The 20,294-nt window shown below is 47.1% G+C and overlaps 1 protein-coding gene across 1 annotated transcript in view; it reads right to left on the reverse strand.

The window, feature by feature from the left end:
- OXSR1 (oxidative stress responsive kinase 1) overlaps positions 1-20,294 on the reverse strand; it is a 212,427-nt gene that overhangs the window by 35,547 nt on the left and 156,586 nt on the right. The window contains exons 7-8 of the mRNA XM_082257323.1: positions 2,785-2,886; positions 1,607-1,740 (exon numbers count right to left, since the gene is read on the reverse strand). Of these exons, the coding sequence (XP_082113449.1) occupies positions 1,607-1,740; positions 2,785-2,886 (236 nt within the window). The remainder of the gene's footprint in view (positions 1-1,606; positions 1,741-2,784; positions 2,887-20,294) is intronic.

The raw sequence follows: 20,294 nt of genomic DNA on the forward strand, positions 1-20,294 counted from the left end.
TCTTGACTAGGATTCGATCCAGGGACCTCAGTGCTGCAAGGTAGAAGAAGTGCGAACCATTAGGCCCACTTTTTATTAACATGCCTTTTCTTTCTTTGGTTCTAAAGCCGGTCACAGAAGGTTCGAATCTCTGCAAGTTCCGCAGGGACTAGCCTCCATTCAAACATGTATGGGTGGGTGATTGTACCAAAGTTGATCGATTAGCTTACATAAAACCAGCCAGTCGGATTTTTCATGTAATTATTGCCAGCGTCTATAGAAAAAAAGTCATGGTAATTTGGCAAATCCTGGCAGCGTTGGATCCTTTTTTTTTTTTTGGCTTCCTCACGGCTGCTTTTCAGTTATACTACTTAACTTCAAGAACACAGCCTTCAGCAGAGTATTGCTCAGACAACTAAGCAAAAATTGTAAAGAAAGGTACAGTGTCTGCAATTTTGATTTACAGCTACACCTTAAGCACCATCGCTGCTGTCTGTGTTTGGAGCACGCACCCAGGAGACACAACTAAGTAGCAATTGTCTGCTGAAGGCTGGGCACAAAAACACAAGTGAGGTAGCAGAGGGAGCAGGTTAGGAAACAACAATGATGGACATAAAGTTATCGTTTAATAACTTCTCATTTGTGACAGGGCCCAGGATTTTCTGCTACTTAGGGAAGTTAAATAAAACTAAATTCCTAATTTAAAAAATTGCTAGGTTAATTTTTTAGCAGAGGAGACATGCAAAGTCCTTCTGTAGAAAAAGATCTTTCTCCTTCTCTTAGAATTTTTTTTCATTGTTCCTATACACTGTTCAGCGCATACACTGTGCAAAGTATATACATGCCTATTCAGAACAAGGTGCGCACACAAGAGTTAAATCACCAGTGGCCATCCATTGGCTTAAGTAGAGCCAATGGTAAACCTTGAAAGAAACAGCGGAGAAGATGGGACTGTCGGGAGATGGAGCAGCAACTGTGATACTGAAATGGTCAGCACTGAAGGAGGGTACTTTTGTGGGAAATTGTGTTATAACATATATGCTATGCATACTAAATAAGTGAACTTCAATTAGCTCAGTGAAACAAAAATAAATGAAAAAAGTATATAAAACGAATGTGGTTGCAAGCTAAACACTGTCAGAGTGATGATATCACTGCACCCCCAATGAATGAATATATAAAGAAAATAGTGTAGCACAATATATAATAATAATCACAAAGTTCATAATTATTATGAACTTTATGTGATTGATTAGTATTACACATTGTTTGGCTACAGTATTTTAGTTATACATGCTATACATACTTGCACATCATGGCAATGGCCCACCCCCAACCAATGAATTTTAGGTACCTACAGACCTAATGAGATGAATGACACATGATCTGGACGCTTTCAGCCAATAATGATGTGACCATGTTTATGGAGTGCTGTGAACAGAACGCAGCCTATGGGCGGTTGGAGTCGGATGATATCTGCATGGGCTAACTTTCCACTAATATCTATAATTGGCTTTAAGCAACATTTAGCACACAAGAGAAGGCTTGCAGCTAAACATCTGATATTTCTATATTTTCAACACTGTCAGCACAAGGCAAATGTCACTTAGGTGTAGTCAGTGGTCACCTTTTCTCCGGATCTTTCTGAAGGCACGAGGAGATCATCTTTCTAAAAGATTTGCCATACTTCTTCAGCATTTCCTTATCATGCACACCAGTCTCTAGAGTTGGGGGATCATTCTGAAGCGTTAACATTAATACCTGGGAAAGAAAATTTAAGCCAACATAAGATTTAAATATTATGTACTAATACAAAGCGCTGCCATTTAAAAGTATCAAACTCTTCAAACTATGTGTTAAACTGTACTCTGTGTCGAAGATTAAAATATTTTTTTTAAAAAATTGGGCTATGTTGTAATTTATTTCCAACACACCTGATTCTCTGAATGACTGCAACAGTTTTTTACAGAAAACTTTTGGACCCATATTTATGGTAACACCACACATGATCAGGCCTAGGAAGAGGACAATTTATCAGGGGACGAAGCTGGAAGGGGAAACTTGGGTTGGAGATCAGGCGACCACACTATTATGTGCGTTGCAATACACAGCAATGCACAGCTATACAAGATCTTTCTTTACATGCAATCTTCCCTATTGTATTTTTGCTGCATTACAGCCACATGAGGATGACAATGGAAAGAGCTGTGGGTCAAGTGATGGAACTACAGCAGAAGAATGTGGACAATTTCCCATCTCAATACTACAGGATAGGTCCACAAGAAAGCAGGCTGTCTGGAGAGAGGTCCCCTTTATATTATATGCTTGAACCCCTCAGGACATCTGAAGTGACCATATTTATAAGAAAGGAAGACCACTTGCTCTTGCTAAGTGACGGGTAAAAGTGTTGACCACTTTCTTTTGCATATATTAAGCCCAGAATTTTGTGTTTATAGGGTTTTGAAAGGAATATATCAAAGCTGTTAGACTGAAGTAGCACGGTTTAAAAACCATAGGTCTTCTGTAAACGTCATTGAGTAATATTCCTAATAATAACATTTAAACAGTCCGCATAATGCCATGCAATTAGAAAAACATTTCTTTGAGAAAAATAAAAAAGGATTTTTCATGTTCCTTACATCTTTCTGATGGCAGTAAACATAGGTTTCCATGGGAACAGCCGAAAAAGGTCACAAAAGTTGGGGTCCAATTTTTATTTTATTTTATATTGCCTACCAAGTAAATAGGAATTGTCCTGCACTGTGACAGGTCTAAAGCTATATCAGATTTAAAAATGTAACATACCTTCATTGGAGGGTATTTATGATATGGAGCTGCTCCAGTAGCCAATTCAATAGCAGTAATTCCAAAACTCCAGATGTCTGCCTTAAAATCGTATCCCCGAACCTAAAACAGAGGGAGAACAAGTGTAGTAATTGTAAAAGTTACATCTGTCTCAGTGCATGCCATTTGTCCAATTTAAGGGTACGTTCACACTGAACGGGGGTTTGAAATTGTGCGAGTTCAGCTGAACTCGCACAATTTCAAACCCGCATTTCAGTGCAAGTTCGGGGGAGATTTGAATGACATCTGTGCGGGTTCATGCAAAGATCTATATTGAAATTGCCCCCAAAGCTGACAAAAAGCAGTGAAGGAACTTTGCGGCACCGCAGCAATTGGGACAGTGCCATTCCACCGGCAACAGGCTGTGATTTAAAATGTCAAACCGCGCTGATGTGAATGGATGCTGTTCCTCCTGGATAATTAGGGCAGATCATAGCACAAAAAGTGAGAGACTTATTCCTGGTACAAATAATTTTTTTTTTTTTACATTCAACCCAGCGGGCTGAATGAGGAAAAAACGGAGGAGCTTTCTGTACTAACTATCTGATGTTAGTACAGTGATCTCCCCGCTGAGCTATTGTGTTCTGACACTGCCCCCCATCCTCCCAGAAAACACCGGTCAGCACTCACAGCCATTGGCTACCAGTGCCGATCAGATGCAGGTTTTCCAGCATGCCCATTCAATAAAAGCCGGACATTCAGCAAGCTTCTGTTGGACCGGCTGGTGTACACACGGGACAAATGTCGGCCGTCTCTGTTGAACCCACCGATATTCAGGCCCGTATGTACGGAGCTTTAAAGCGGAGTTCCGGCCTCAAATAACGGAATTTTTGTAAAATCTTACCTGTAAAATTCCTTTCTCTGAGTCCTCCGACAGTCGCCGCCCCTTCATATTCATCACCAATGGGTTATGTCCTCTCATCCGTAGGAGTAGCTAGGCAATAGAATATGTTAGTACAAAGACTTTTAACATATCCCACCCCCAGGGGGTGGTCCCCTCAGTACATAACCCTCCACTTCCTGTATCCAACTCAGTTTCAGTGGAATAGCAGTAGAGAGCATATCAAAACCCCAAAAGAGGGGCGGGGGCGGCGACTGTCGGAGGACTCAGAGAAAGGAATTTTACAGGTAAGATTTTACAAAAATTCCGTTTTCTCTTACGTCCTCCGACAGTCGCCGCCCCTTCATATTCATCACCAATGGGATGTCCCAAAGCAGTGTAAACATGAGGGGTGGGAAGAACGCAGCCGCGCCCAAGGCAACGCCGTCTCCCCATCAGAGAAAGGAACCTTACCAAAGGAAGGAAACCAGTTGGGCATAAGAACAAAACACTCGCTCAACAGGAGCAAGAAAACCCAGGGAAAAACAAAAGTCCCAAACAGTCAAAGAACCCGTAACAAGGGTTCTAGGGAACTGCCGCACTAAGAACCTTGCGGCCAAAGGAAGCATCAGCCGATGCCTGAACATCCACTCTGTAGAATTTAGTGAAAGTGTGTACGGTCGACCAAGTCGCCGCCTTACACACCTGGGCCACAGAGGCCCCATGACGACAGGCCCAAGACGTACTCAGAGATCTGGTAGAGTGCGCCTTCACAGGTACAGGGGGAACTTTCCCCTTCAAAGCATAGGCCTGTTCAATGGTCTGTCTGATCCATTTGGCGATGGTAGAAGCCGACGCCGCCATGCCCTTCCGAGGACCTTCCGGAAGAACAAACAAGGCATCCGACTTGCGAAAAGACTCAGTCGAGTTTAAGTAGACTCTAATCGCCCGGACAACATCCAAGGAGTGAAGCAGCACCTCCGTCGGATGCTTAGGCTTCGCGCAGAGCGAAGGTAGGACAATGTCCTCATTGAGATGAAAGTCCGAAACCCTTTTTGGAAGAAAAGAAGGGTTAGGTCGCAGGACCACCTTGTCCAAATGCACAACCAGATACGGAGATTTGCAGGACAAGGCTGCCAGCTCCGAAACTCGACGAGCCGAGGTGATAGCCACCAAAAAGGCGACCTTCTTGGATAACAAAGACAGCGAGATCTCCCTGATCCTTTCAAAAGGAGCACGCTGCAATACAGACAGGACTAGATTCAAGTCCCAAGGGGGAAGAGGGTCCCTCCTAGGAGGGATCAGATGACGTACCCCCTGCACAAAAGTGCTAACCAAAGCGTTAGATGCCACAGGACGTTGAAACAGAACGGCCAAGGCGGACACCTGACCCTTGATCGTAGCCAGCGCCAAACGCTGTTCAACACCCGTCTGAAGGAAGGACAACACCCTAGACACTGAATAAGTGGTAGGAGAGAAACCCCTGGATTCGCACCAGGCAAAATACGCCTTCCAAGTACGGTAGTAAACCTTCCCCGAGGAAGACTTCCTCGCATTGATCAAGGTGTGAATGACCTCAGGGGAAAGACCCCTGTTCTTCAGGACCTCGGTTTCAACAGCCAGGCCGTCAAAGCCAGCGACTGTAAAGCAGGATGGAAGATCGGTCCTTGCGACAGAAGATCTTCTCGAAGAGGCAGACGCCACGGGACGTCGATTGCCAGATTTACGAGGTCTGCGTACCAGGACCGGCGAGGCCAGTCCGGTGCCACAAGAATCACCGCAGTTGGTTCCGAGTGCAACCTGCGAAGGAACCTGGACAGCAATTGAATCGGTGGAAACGCATACATCAGTCGGTACTGATGCCACGGGGCAACCAACGCGTCCGACGCGTCTGCCCGAGGATCGCGCGTCCTTGCCACGAACCGTGGAACTTTGTTGTTCAGACGAGACGCGAACAGGTCTACCTCCGGGAGGCCCCACTTCGCGCACAACATCTGGAAGACATCCGGGTGAAGGGACCATTCCCCCTGGTCCAGGGTCTGGCGGCTCAGATAATCCGCCTGCCAATTCTCCACCCCCGGAATGTGAACTGCTGATATCGCCGGGACATGCGTCTCGGCCCAAGACAGAATCGCGGCCACTTCTCGAGCCGCCTGGGCACTCCTGGTGCCCCCTTGGTGATTGATGTAAGCCACCGCCGTGGCATTGTCCGTCTGCACCCTGACCGGACAGCCGTGAAGACTGTCCGTCCAACGGCGAAGACAGAGGAGTATCGCTCGCAGTTCCAGAATGTTGATCGGAAGGGAAGACTCCTCCGTCGACCAAACACCCTGGGCGGACAGAACGCCCAGAACACCACCCCAGCCCGACAGGCTGGCGTCCGTGGTGATCACCGTCCATGAAAAGGGACGAAAAGACTTGCCCCCCGACACTGAGGGGGACAGAAGCCACCACAGAAGATTCCTTCCGGTCTGAGAACTCAAGGATACCTGAAGATCCAGAGAGTGCGGTCGCCCGTCCCACTTGGACAATATCTCCGCTTGGAGACCCCGAGTGTGAAACTGGGCGAAGGGAATCGCCTCGAAAGCCGAGACCATCAATCCCAGACACCGCATGCACGTCCGAATGGACGAGAACTGATTGTCCCTGAGGGACCTGACTCCCTCCTGAAGAGTCCTGAGTTTGTCGTCCGGTAGGAAGACCTTCGCCTGGACAGAGTCCAGAATCATTCCCAGGTATGGGAGGCGGACCGACGGGCACAATGTTGATTTTGGGAAATTGATCGTCCAACCAAACTCTTGCAGAGTCTGCAACGTGACGGACAGATCCTTCACCAGACCTTGGTTGGTCGCAGACCGAACCAGAATATCGTCCAGATATCCCAGGACCGATATGCCCTGGGCTCTCAACAAGGCCAGAACCGGTGCCAGCACTTTGGTGAACACCCTCGGAGCCGAGGCGAGACCGAAAGGCAAAGCTACAAATTGGTAATGATCCTCCGCTATGGCGAATCGAAGGTACCTCTGGTGACCCTCGAAGATGGGGATGTGAAGATACGCATCCTTCAAGTCGATGGAAGCCATGAATTCCCCCGGAACCAGGGTAGCCACCACCGACCGCAGGGATTCCATGCGGAACTTGCGCACCCGCACAAAGCGGTTCAGCGCCTTCAAGTCCAGAATCGGACGTACCTTGCCCTCTTTCCTGGGCACGGTGAACAGATTGGAATAGAACCCCCGAAATCTGTCCCGATGAGGCACCGGGACCACCACACCCTGAGCCTTCAGGTCCTGCACCGCTAGGCGCAGGTCCCGCAAACGCTCCGGGGATAGCAGAAGATTTGAGGGAAAGAATCTGCTCTTCGGCCGAGAGAGAAACTCGATCTTGTAGCCAGATCGAACGATTTCCTGAACCCACCTGTGCCGAACCCGGGACAGCCATGGCCGAGAGAAACCGAGCAAGCGTCCCCCCACCCCAGACTCGGGTGAGGGCGCCCCTTCAGGCCGCACTGTTATGGGCCGCAGAACCGGATTGGCCGGACTTTTGCTTACCTGCCCACGGCTTCTTGTGGGAGCCTTGACCCTTTGACGGCTTGCCCTTATAGTGTGACCGAAAGGCACGAAAGGACCCCTGATGGGGTCGAAAGGAAGCATGCTTCTTACCGGGAGCCGCCTTGGGCTTGTGGGATTGAGGCAAGAGCGTGCTCTTACCACCCGTGACTCCCTTAATCAGTGCATCTAAGGATTCGCCAAAAAGGCGAGAACCATCATAAGGCAGATTGGCCAAAGTCTTACGGGAAGATTGATCCACAGACCAACACTTCAACCAAACCAGGCGGCGATTTAACACCGCCACACTGTGTACACGTGCAGCCAACGGAACCATATCCAGGTCCGCATCACACAAGTACATGACACCCTGGTGGATTTGATCCACCATATCCAAAGTCGCCTGGGGGGTAGAATCAGCCACCAGGGCCCGCCTAAGCACCTGCGTCCAGCTCGCGACCGCCTGGGCCGCCATAAGAGAAGCAAATAAGGCTTTTAACATAGAACCCATAATAGAATAGGTGTGACGGGCAAGAGATTCCAGTCTCTTGTCCGTGGCATCCCGGAACACCGGGGTGTCTTCAGCCGGAATCGCAGTGGATTTGTTCAAAACCGCTATTGCATGATCCACCGGCGGTGGAATACACCAGCGCTCATCAGTAGCAGGCGTAAAGGGATAGCGTAGCTTAAACCTACTAGGTACAGCAAATGGTTTGCGTATATTACGCCACTGTTCTTTCACAGCATTTTGGAAATCATCAGTGCAGGGGTACACCTGCGACGCTTTGCGCCTTTTCTGCGTTCCATAAGCCGCTAAGGCAGCTGGAGGACATGATTCCTCCTCTAACCGCAGTGTTTGCTTGATAGAAGCAACCAATTCATCCATGAGTGCAAGCTCTTCAGACGAGCCAGGGGGAGAATTATCAACCCCCTCCACCTCAGCCTCCAGTTCTGACCCGATAAGGTCCAGGGAGGAACGGGACCCCGATAAGGAGACCCCAGCCACAGCAGCCCCAGCACCATCACCCTCTGAATCAGAGGAAACTGACACCCTGGGCCTTTTTGTGGATTGAGCAGCCACCAGCATTTGCACCTGAGTCGCAAGGCTAGCCACAATCGCAGCCAAATCCCCCCCGGGGGGGGAGAGTGCAGACCCCTGGCTTCCCACTAAGGCTGTAGGAAATTTGTTTTCCTGAGAATCCATGCCCCTGTAGCAGAAAAATAAATGGGTGACCGCCCCTTTAAGAGAGCGCTGCGATCGTAGCCCACTTCACACAAAACACCCCACACAAGGGACCCCCACAGGGACAACGAACCAAGGCAGGATACAGGGAATAGAGGGAAATGAACCTGGAGATCGCTGCTGCTGCTGCTGCCTGCGGTGCTTCTGAAGGAAAGGAAGTGCTGGTGTACAGGGCGCTCTATTAAAGCCTATGGAGGCTACAAGAAAATGGCCGCCATGCATGTAAAACATGCGGCCGGAGCGATCGCAGCCAAAATGGCGCCGTTTGGCGCCGAAACCGCCGCTCCCACACCCCATGAGGGTGAAGTAGAAAAACGTACCAATTGCCCAGCAAAAGGAAAAAACATGTTAAACCGCCGCAGCGGCGCTGTAATGTGCCCCAAGCACGAGAAACTCAAGCCCCACAGCACACAGCCGTTCACATGCAAACTGACACATAGTGCAGCACAACCCCCCCTCCTGCAGCCCACAGCATGCAATACGAGGGACAGGGAGACAGTAACATTTGTGAACACAGGGTAAGGTAACACAGTCCCAGACTGACACCCCCCAGACAGACAGGTCCCCACATACATACACTTACCTCTTACATGGCGTGGGGAACCCGCACAGGCGAACAAACCGCTGAACATGAGGCAGGGAGAGTCGCATCTAGGACGCATCAGAAGGTGGGTTGAGAAACCGCACAGCGTCCGGTGAGGTAGCCACCTCACCTGGCATCCCTGCACGGAACAGGGATGGGTCGTTCAGATAACTCAGGAGCGATACCTGACTGAACGCTCGATGGCGGGCTAAGAAACCACTGACCCACAACCTGCGACCAGGGGGGTCAGCCCGAGACGCAGCCCGCACGATCCTCTTCTTCCGAAGAACTAACTAACGCTGATAAAATAACAGCTAACAAGAAAGAGAGAGAAAAAAACTCAAATAAAATCCAAAGAAAGGAAAGAGAGCTGAGACAAGGTGTCCCAGCACAGAAACATCCAGCCACTCCTGACAGCTAGACAAATGAAACTGAGTTGGATACAGGAAGTGGAGGGTTATGTACTGAGGGGACCACCCCCTGGGGGTGGGATATGTTAAAAGTCTTTGTACTAACATATTCTATTGCCTAGCTACTCCTACGGATGAGAGGACATAACCCATTGGTGATGAATATGAAGGGGCGGCGACTGTCGGAGGACGTAAGAGAAACATTTTTTTAACTAAAAATACCCCTATAATACTAACCCATCGCCTTTTACAGAACCGCTATTCTCATACTTACAAGGTGTACAGTATTGGATTTTAGTCAAAATCGTACTTTTAAAAAGCTATGAGTGCGGCCATCTTGGATGTGGACATCTGAAGCCGCAGTGTAATCTGCTGTGTTGTCCTTCCTGATTCCAGCCTCCTGGGAGTGATGACAAACAGCTCCCAGGATGCAATGCAAGGGCGGAAGTGATTTCAGTGGCCGCGACCACAGAGGGGGAAGGAGGAGGAAGTACAATCAAAAATGCCCTGAAAATAAGGTAAGGGACCCCCAAAAAAATTGAAAATGCCCAATTGTTGATAAGCATAGCGAGCACTCCAGGAATCACTTAAGTTGCAAAATAGGCCGGAACTCCGCTTTTAGCTGACCATATACTGTTAGGTTTTTTTTCTTTCAGCCAGTGGAAGGATGAAGGAATCCCCCCGCTGGGACATTGTATTCTGACAGCGGCACCCACAGATGACAAAACACATTCCACACACAGCTGCTGATCGATTAAAGTTTTCTGGCATGTCCCTTCCACAGAAGTTGTTTAAACAATCAACGTCTGTCTAGCAGAGACAGCCACAAACAGATAGAAATGTGGCTGGTCGGTCCCTGCTTAACTGGCTGAATTTTGAACAGTGTATGGCCAGCGTTCAACTTTCCCTTTGAACTCAACAGACAAAAGGGCTTAAATGTATTTTTTTTTTTTGTTAATAAAATGTACCACACTTCCCATGGCCCAGCAGGTGTAATGCAGCCCATATAGAATGCAATTCATGATGAAAATGGCAATGTAAGAAAATCAACAAGTTATGGTGATAATATCAACTGAACAAAATATTCTAAAATGAACCTGCGCATATAGTGACCTATAACATTCACATTAGCCAGCTTGGAGAGGAAAGGTTTTCCTGGTTAGATTACATCCTTCAGACAGAATACTTAATATGCCCATAGATGCCAAGTGTGGATCGAATATTGCTTGTGTACAGAAGGTTCATGATTACACATTGTATACAACCTCTAGCTTCAGCCAAATCTCAAGGGCTTTATTACACAGGGGCTATGCACTAACATAACAAATACTTGAATCTATTTTTCCTGACAATCAGTGCCATCTTAAGAGCATTAAAGGGCCCCGGGCAATGCAGTGCACTGGGGCCCTGCCTACACAATCACCCACGAGAATAAAAATGCAAATTATCGATAAGGTGATATTTATTGGTACAGCAGTGCCAGGCTAATGACAGCTTCCAAATTCGGCATCTGGGTCCGACTGTCCTATGTGTGTCTGTTCCCGTGGAGGCAGACAGGTATTCTTGTAGTTGTGGGTTCCCCCTCTATGGCCCAAGTAGCCTGACAGCAGCGCAGGGCCGACAGGCCCTTGCCACCTGCTAAGTTCTGCGGTGGGATGTACACAAGAATCGGGACTAAAGCTTAGCTGGGGCTGGGTCGCGGGGGGCCCTTAGGTAAGTGGGGCCCCGGGCAACTGCCCAGCGTGCCCATTCAGTAAGATGGCCCTGCTGACAATGGCCCTATAGAACAGCCAGCGCAATTTCATTCTGAATGACGATTATATGAGTTTAACTTAAAAAAAAAAAAAAAAGCATAGGGCTAACTTTCCATATAAAGGCTTTTAACTGGATTCACAAGGACAGTATTGGGCTTCAGGGACAAATAATGCATATTTACTCTAGATTCATAGCTAGATAATAGATAATGTGTGTGTGTAGCTCTTTTAAAACTCTATTAAAACACGTGCTGCTACCTAGAAGTCTGCAAAGCATGCCCTGTCAATTGTCAATAGCTATAAAGATCAATGTTGGTTTATACAGAGCCAAAGTCTGTTGGGCAAGGTATGTCTTTTTGCTGATGATACAAAGCTGTATAAATGGATTTTTGTAAAATCTTACCGTAAAATCCTTTTCTCTTAGCTCATCGACAGACGTAGTCCTCGGTGATACACCACCTTCGGGTTATGTTACCTCCGCAGGAGCAGGACTAGACAGGAAATTAAAAAGCTCTGGCCACACCCTAGGGGCAGTCCCAGAGGGTATATCCTCTCCCTCTCTGCCTCAGCAAATCAGTTATGTGAAAAAGCAGTGCTTAGAGAATTTAACCCAACCCAACTTCAAAACAGAGGGGCGGGGACTACGTCTGTCGATGAGCTAAGAGAAAAGGATTTTACGGTAAGATTTTACAAAAATCCATTTTTCTCTAGCGCTCATCGACAGACGTAGTCCTCGGTGATACACCACCTTCGGGACGTCCCAGAGCAGTATCACAACTGAGGGGTGGGAAAATGGAAATCAAATCCCAATCTAGAAGGCCCAACCGGTGCCAACTAGAAGTTTACAATGCTCATCCTTAATGATGAGACTCAACAAAAAAATTTTCAAACAGAAAAAAACCCTCGAGGTAGACCACCGGTCTCCTCAAATTGCGGCCTGCAAAACCTTGCGGCCAAATGAGGCATCCGCCGATGCCGTCACATCAATTTTATAGAATTTAGTAAAGGTATGTACCGACGACCAAGTGGCCGCCTTACATACCTGGACCACTGACGCCTGATGGCGAAAGGCCCAGGAAGTACTGAGCGCTCGAGTGGAGTGCGCCCTAACAGGGAACGGAGGACTCTGACCCTTAATAGAATAAGCCTGTACCACCGTTTGTCTAATCCATTTGGCAATGGTCGCGGCAGATGCAGGCAAACCCTTTCTGGGGCCATCCGTGATCACAAAAAGTGAATCCGTCTTACGGAATGATTCCGTAGCTTTCAGGTATACCCTGATTGCCCGAACCACATCCAAGGAATGCAACGCATGTTCCCGATGATGCTTGGGCTGAGGACACAAGGAAGGTAGTACAATATCTTCATTCAGATGAAAATCTGAAACCACCTTAGGAAGAAAAGATGGCTTAGGATGAAGTACTACCTTATCCCTATGAATCACTAGGTATGGGGACTGGCATGATAATGCAGCCAGTTCTGACACCCTGCGAGCAGAAGTAATAGCCACCAAGAAGACCACCTTCTGGGATAAAGTAAGCAAGGGAATCTCCCTGATGTTTTCAAAGGGAGGTTTCTGTAGAACCGACAAAACCAAATTAAGATCCCAGGGCGGTAAGGGCGCGCGGACTGGAGGAGCCAGGTGCCGCACCCCCTGGATGAAATTCCGCACCAAGGATTTGGTAGCTAAAGGTTTCTGAAAGAAGATTGCTAATGCTGAAACTTGACCCTTGATGGTGCTCAAGGCTAGCTTCTGCTCAACCCCTTGTTGCAAAAAGGCCAATATTCGAGACACCGAATAGGTACGTGGAGGAAATCCTAAAGATTCGCACCACGCAATGTAAGTCTTCCATGTGTGATAATAGACTTTGCTGGAAGTCGCTTTCCTTGCTTTAATAAGGGTAGGAATGACTGAAGTAGACAAACCTCTGTCCTTCAGTACTTGGGTCTCAATGGCCAGGCCATTAAAACCAGCGACTGTAAAGCACGAAGGTAAATAGGTCCTTGAGACTACAGACACTCCCTGAGACGAAGTTCCCACGGAACGTCTGCGACTAACATGTCCAAGTCGGCCAGGCCGGCTTGAAGAGGCCAGCCTAGAATTTCTAGGACCACTGGCGCTGATTGGATCTGAACCAGGCGTCCCTAGAGCTATCTGGCCCCGACCATCCGAGAAAGTCTGGTCGTTTTCTGTTCCCACACATTTATCAGATACCTGATAGTTATCAGGAAAGGTGATCTTTTCTGGTTGAACCTCAGGGACCGAAGTCACCCGACTAGAGGCTACTTGGCCTATCTGGTCAATCAGATCCGATTCCTGTGTGGTATCGGGACTAATCTTAGGAAAAGGTAAAGGAAAAGATCTATACAGGGAACGGTAACTACCGCTTCCTGTACTAAAATGTTGGAAGGGAAGAATCGCACCGGTAGTAGTGGTTGATGCTCGATCTAATGTCCTGAATACCGGTGAAAACGTCCCCCCACCCTGAAATCGGGTGGGGGCGCACCTTCAGGCTGTGTACTCCTTTACTTCGGGTTTGGCTGGGTTGGTCCTCTGCTTGTCCGACCAGCCCTTCTTGAACCCTCCTGGAGGAGTCTTGCCTTTCCCGGGAGTACCAGCCGGGCGCCCTTTATGGGCGGTAAAGAAAGGTCCTCGCTTGTTGCGAGGTCCCTTAGCTTTTGCAGCCTGTGGCAAAAAAGTACTCTTGCCCCCGGTGGCATCCTTAATGATTTCATCTAGGTTGGCTCCAAATAGACGATTCCCCTGAAAAGGGAGATTGGTCAAAGTCTTTTTGGAACCTAGGTCAGCTGACCAGCATTTTAACCACAGCACACGTCTGAGGATCACTGCTAACTTAGATGCATGCCCTAACAAGGGAGTAGTGTCCAAGGCTGCGTCACAGATAAACCGTAGCCCTTGTATGATCTGTTCTATCAAATCAGATGTCTCCTGGGGAATATCTTTTCCCCTAAGATCTTGGCGTACCATTTTCGCCCATTCCGTAAGCGTCTGGGAAACTAGACCAATAACAATTACTGGTCTAAATGCTGACCCTATCAGAGAAAAGATAGTGCGGGACTCCGCTTCTATCTTTCGATCCACCGGATCCTTAAAGGACGAAGTGTCCTCCACTGGAATAACCGTGGCTTTATTCAGCCTGGAAATAGGCGGATCCACGACTGGTGGTACCGTCCATTTCTTAATGATGGATTCCTCAAACGGATAGCGTCTAGCAATACGCTTGGAAATAGTAAAGGTACGCTTAGAATGCTCCCATTCTCCTTTAATCTGATTACCAAAACATTTAGGTACAGGAAAAGCCTTCGCCGTCTTGATGGGCTTATTAGTCCCAAAAGGCCTCTCTGTTTCAGTTGCCTCTGCCGGTAAAGCCTCAAGTTTTAAGGTTTCTTGCACTGCCACAACTAGTGCGTCCACCAATGCTTCTTCCTGAATTATAGCAGGAGAAGAAGCGTCCTCCTCACTGTCTGAGGGGGCTTTACCTGGGATAACAGCCCTTGCAGAGGAACCTGCAACTGCAGTGACCATCTCTGAATCAGAGTCAGAGGTGTCAGATAGTATAGGGGTAGGCGGGGGTCGCTTCCTTGACCCCCGTCCCTGACAGGCCGCCTCCACCCGAGCCACCATAGACTCCAAAATAGCTGTAAATGATTCTATACTCTGTGCACCGGCGGGTCCCGAGGCCCCCTCGAGGGAAACAGGTGGGGGAATATGTGTGGCAGGGTCCATAATAACTCCAGTTACTTCTTGGATGATATAATTCAAAAGTAAAGAAAAAACTTTTTTTTTTTTTTTTTTTTTTGACCCTCAGCGCCACAAAAAAAACCCTTAGTGTTACCTGCTAGGGATCCCTATCGATCGAGAGAGAGAGAGAGATAGACCCCCAGGCTCACCACTTGATGTTCAGAGTTAAACTGCAACAGCTTACAGCGCTGTCTTAGACAAACAGGAAGTCTTTTGGCTGGCTGCCCAGGAAGAAAGGAGGCGGCTCCGCCCCTCTGCACGCCTTCCGGCGCCTCCCCCAAGCTCCACGAGGTGTAGAATCACCTCAAACATGGCCGCCCCCATGCTGGAGACACGAGGCTACGCCAAAATGGCGGCTCGTGCGATCCAGCAAAAAAAAAATGGCGGCGGCCTGTGCTGACTAGCGGTGTGCTGCAGGCACACAACACTCTCTCTGCATGGGGATATGGCGTGGTTGGCGGTACCGGCCCTGGCGGACCGCATGGCCGTTCGGGAGGCCTGCTATTAGCTGGAGATCTGATTTGGAAGGCAGTCTACATGTCCATGGCTTCTGACTGGTAGGTAGCTTATACTTAAACCCATAAGATTCCCAGAATGCCACAGATTACATCTTTAAAACATGTATACAATTAGATTGTTAGCTCCCAAACCAAGCCTCCTGGCTTTTTGCACACATAAAATCACACTCAAAGTAGGAGGATTTGTGACATGTTATAGGATAGAAAGAACTCTTTCTTACCATACAGAGAGGGGCCCGCGTTCACCACAAAACCCGTCAGGGAAAAAAGGGGGAACATACTACTCACCATACCGGAACCAGGCGGGCACCAACTCCTGACAGTACCCCTCTCCACCGGGGCGGGAGGGCTGTCGACCGATACGGACGCCGTGACTCATGGTCTTTGGCGTTTCAGCGAGACGTTTAACTCGCGGGTTCAGTCCTTTTAATGGGACTTTGTCGCGGCCGACCCAGCGCGGAGCTATGGCCTGCACGCGCTCGTAGGCTGAACTGGGGTGACCACCGGATCTCAACATCCAGCCCGTCGCCCAGTTCAGCTTTCTTGCTTGAAGATCTCACAGGAACACTGGAGAAAAAAAGCTGTCCAAAAATCCTTTTAGAAAAAAATTCTTGCCAGGACCTAAGATCCCAGCAAGGTATCTAGGTCCTTACTCCTAACTAGACAGAAAATAACTGATTTGCTGAGGCAGAGAGGGAGAGGATATACCCTCTGGGACTGCCCCTAGGGTGTGGCCAGAGCTTTTTAATTTCCTGTCTAGTCCTGCTCCTGCGGAGGTAACATAACCCGAAGGTGGTGTATCACCGAGGACTACGTCTGTCGATGAGCGCTAGAGAAAATAGGGTTGATATCCCTGGAGTGTGTGTAACTTGGAACATGATTTGGCATTGCTGGAAGATTGGTCAAAGCAGTGGAGACTGCAGTTCAATGTTTCTAAATATAAAAGAATGAACCTAGGGAAAAATAATCCCCTGAGTACAACATTGGGGGTACAAGGTTAGCCAGCACTACAGAGGAAAAATATTTGGGGGTACTTATTTCATACGAATGCAAAATGAGCAAACAGTGTGACTAGGCAGTGGGAAAAGTGAAAAGAATTCTAGGATGGATCACTAGAGAGGTCACTAGGAGGTTCTAGGATGCGTCACTAGAGGAGGAAGGAGGTTCTGATTCTCCTACATAGAGCTTTAGTGAGACCTCATTTAGAATACTGTGTCCAGTTCTGGAGACCTCACTTACAGAAAGATATTGGTAAGATAGTACAAGGTCAGAGACAGGTAACAAAAAAGGTCTGAGGGATAAAACATATCGAGAGCGACTTCAGGAACTTAATATGTACAGTCTGGAGGAAAGAAGGGAAAGGGGAGACATGAATGAAACCTTTAACTACATCAAGGGTTCGGGAGGGCAGTTCTTAAACCAAGATCAAGAATACGGAGACATGACCGCAAACTAAGTGGAGGAAAAATCAAAACTAATCTTAGAAAGTATTTTCCTGAAAGGGCAGTTGATACTTGGAATAAAGTTCCAGCAGAGGTAGTGAGACGGTCAACAGCAAACGGCTTCAAACATGCTTGAGACAAACATAGATCTATACTATAATAAAGTTAGCAAAAAAAAATGGGCAGACTATGGACTACTCTGTCTTTTTCTGCCATCACTTTTCTGTTTCTTGCTACTTGGTTTGGTTCATATAGAATATACTGTATACACACACACACTAGATAGATAGATAGATAGATAGATAGATAGATAGATAGATAGATAGATAGATAGATAGATAGATAGATAGATAGATAGATAGATAGATAGATAGATAGATAACATTTCTGCAATACATGTACTGTTTGTAAAGTTACATAGTTACAAGTAAAGTTTTGTTGTTATGAAAGCACTGCAGCTAAACAAATATATCTTTTGAGCCTTTCAGAAATCCATTAAGTTCCTAACCTGTCAATGCTGCCTCTGTTGCATTGAAATTCCAGAGAGTAATATCAGCAGTGAATGAGTTCTCCTCACTGCAGAACATCTCCCACCCTCATTAGCTAATAACACAAAGGGGAGGTGTTCTGTAGTCCTGCATGGAAGATTTAGGCTGGGCTGTCAACAGTGCTTGGGATTTCAAGGCGGCAGAAGTAGCATTGTTCGTTTATATAAGTATTCATACCCATTGACATTTTCCACATTTTGTCATGTTACAACCAAAAACGTAAATGTATTTTATTGGGATTTTATGCGATATACCAACACAAAGTTGCACATAATGGAGGGCGTCTGTGAACAGCAATTATCAAGTCTTGCCACAGATTCTCAATTGGATTTAGGTCTGGACTTTGACTGGGCCATTCGAACACATGAATATGCTTTGATCTAAACCATTCCATTGTAGCTCTGGCTGTGTGTATAGGGTCCGTTGTCCTGCTGGATGGTGAACCTCCGCCCCAGTCACAAGTCTTTTGAGACTAACAGGTTTTCTTCTAAGATTGCCTTATATTTGGCCGAATCCTTCTTCCCATCAACTCTGACCAGCTTCCCTGTCTCTGCTGAAGAAAAGCATCCCCCGCAACTTGATGCTGCCACAACCATGTTTCACAGTCAGGATGGTGTGTTCAGGGTGATGTGCAGTGTTACTTTTCCACCACACATAGCGTTTTTCTTTTAGGCCAAAAAACTACATTTTGGTCTCACCTGACCAGAACAGCGTCTTCCACATGTTTGCTGTGTTCCCCACATGGCTTGTCGCAAATTGCAAACGGGACTTCTGGCTTTCTTTCACCAATGGCTTTCTTCTCGCCACTCTTCCATGAAGGCCAGATTTGTGGAGTGCACGACTAATAGTTGTCCTGTGGACAGATTCTCCCACCTGAGCTGTAGATCTCTGCAGCTCCTCCAGAGTTACCATGGGCCTCTTGGCTGCATCTCTGATGAATGCTCTCCTTGCCCGGCCTGTCAGTTTAGGTGGACAGCCATATCTTGATAGGTTTGCAATTGTGCCATACTATTTCCATTTTTGGATGATGGATTGAGCAGTAAGATGTTCAAAGCTTGGGCTATTTTTTTTTTTTTAATCCAACCCTGCTTTAAACTTTTCCACAACTTTATCCCTGACCTCTCTGGTGTGTTTCTTGGCCTTCATGATACTGTTTGTTCACTATGGTTCTCTTAACAAAGCTCTGCGGGCTTCACAGAACAGCTTTATTTATACTGAGATTAAATTACACACAGGTGGACTCTGTTTACTAATTAGGTGACTTCTGAAGGATATTGGTTCCACTAGATTTTAGTTAGGGGTATTAGAGTAAAGGGAGCTGAATAAAAATGCATGCCACACAGATATTAATTTGTAAAATAAAAAAACAAACACTTTGTTACATAGTTACATAGTTAGTGAGCTTGAAAAAAGACATCAGTCCATCCAGTTCAACCTATGATGTGTGTGTGTGTTTGCTGTTAACCGTACATTGTATACCCCTGTATGTTGTGGTCTTTAAGGTGCCCATCTAGTCGTTTTTTGAAACTATTGATGCTCCCCGCTGATATGACTGTTTGTGGAAGAGAATTCCACATCCTTACTGCTCTGACAGTGAAGAACCCCTTACCTAATTTAAGGTTAAACCACCTTTCCTCTAGTTTTAGTGAGTGGCCACGTGTCTTATTGTATTCCCTTTCTCTAAAAAGTTTGTTCCTTGTGCTAGGATCGCCAGTACAGTATTTGTACATTGGTATCATATCCCCCCTTAATCGTCTCTTCTACAGAGAGAATAAGTTCAGTGCTTGTAGTCTTTCCTCATAGCTGATGTCCTCCATTCCCCTAATTATTTTTGTTGCCTGTTGGTCTATCATGTAAAATCCCAATAAATTCATTTACATTTTTGGTTGTTACATGACAAAATGTGAAAAATTTCAAGGGGTATGAATACTTTTTCAATTCACTGTAACTATGGGGAAATCTGCATATACTGCAGACATGTACAAAGTCTTTTCTTTTTTGGCTCAGACATACACTTTAACCATATGGACCTTTCACCCAATACAGGCCTTAGTATGAGTGCTTTTCCCGGTGTAAATCTCCTGTTGAATCGGCACCACCCAGCTCAACAAGTGTCAATCAGAGAAAAAAAAAAAAAAACAACATCAACTAAACAGTGACTAGACACACCTGCAGCCGTCCAAATACAAAAAAAGAAAAAAAGTTAGGGAGATTCCGTCATCCAGGCTATTTGGCATGGATTGAGTAATCTATCAGATATCTTTCATTCAGCCCAAGCGCTAACAATGGAAATCTGTACATGTATGGCTAGCCTAAATATGGGAGACACACTAGACTGCTCAGGGCAGGGCCTGATGTGAATAGCGAATTGTACTCTGTAAGGGCTCTTTCACACGGTCTGCCTCCGTCAGCGGACTCTTTGCTGCTCAGCGGGGGATCGTAAACACAGATCCCCGCTGAACAGGAAGGTGACCGCTCCCTCTCCGCTCTGTGTGCGGAGAGGGAGGTGTCAGAGCCCCATGCATCTCTATGGGGGAATCGGATGAGAGCGGACTGCCTGTCCGCAATCATCCGATCCCATCCTATCCGAACCCCTGGACGGATGGAAAATAAGGTTTCCATCCATCCGGATTTCACGGACAGGATCGGATGCGGATGGCAGCGGACATGTCTCTGCTGACACCCGCTGCCCCATAGGGATGCATGGGGGATCCAATCAGATCCGCCTAAAAAACTTACAGGCGGATCTGATCGGATCACTCGTGTGAAAGGACCCTAAAGCATATTATAGTGCTATACAAATACAGACAAATATAAACTGAAACAAACATTAAAAATTTGT

This window comes from Pelophylax lessonae (genome assembly GCF_965119305.1).
Source record: "Pelophylax lessonae genome assembly, chromosome: 5".
Lineage (NCBI taxonomy): Eukaryota > Metazoa > Chordata > Amphibia > Anura > Ranidae > Pelophylax > Pelophylax lessonae.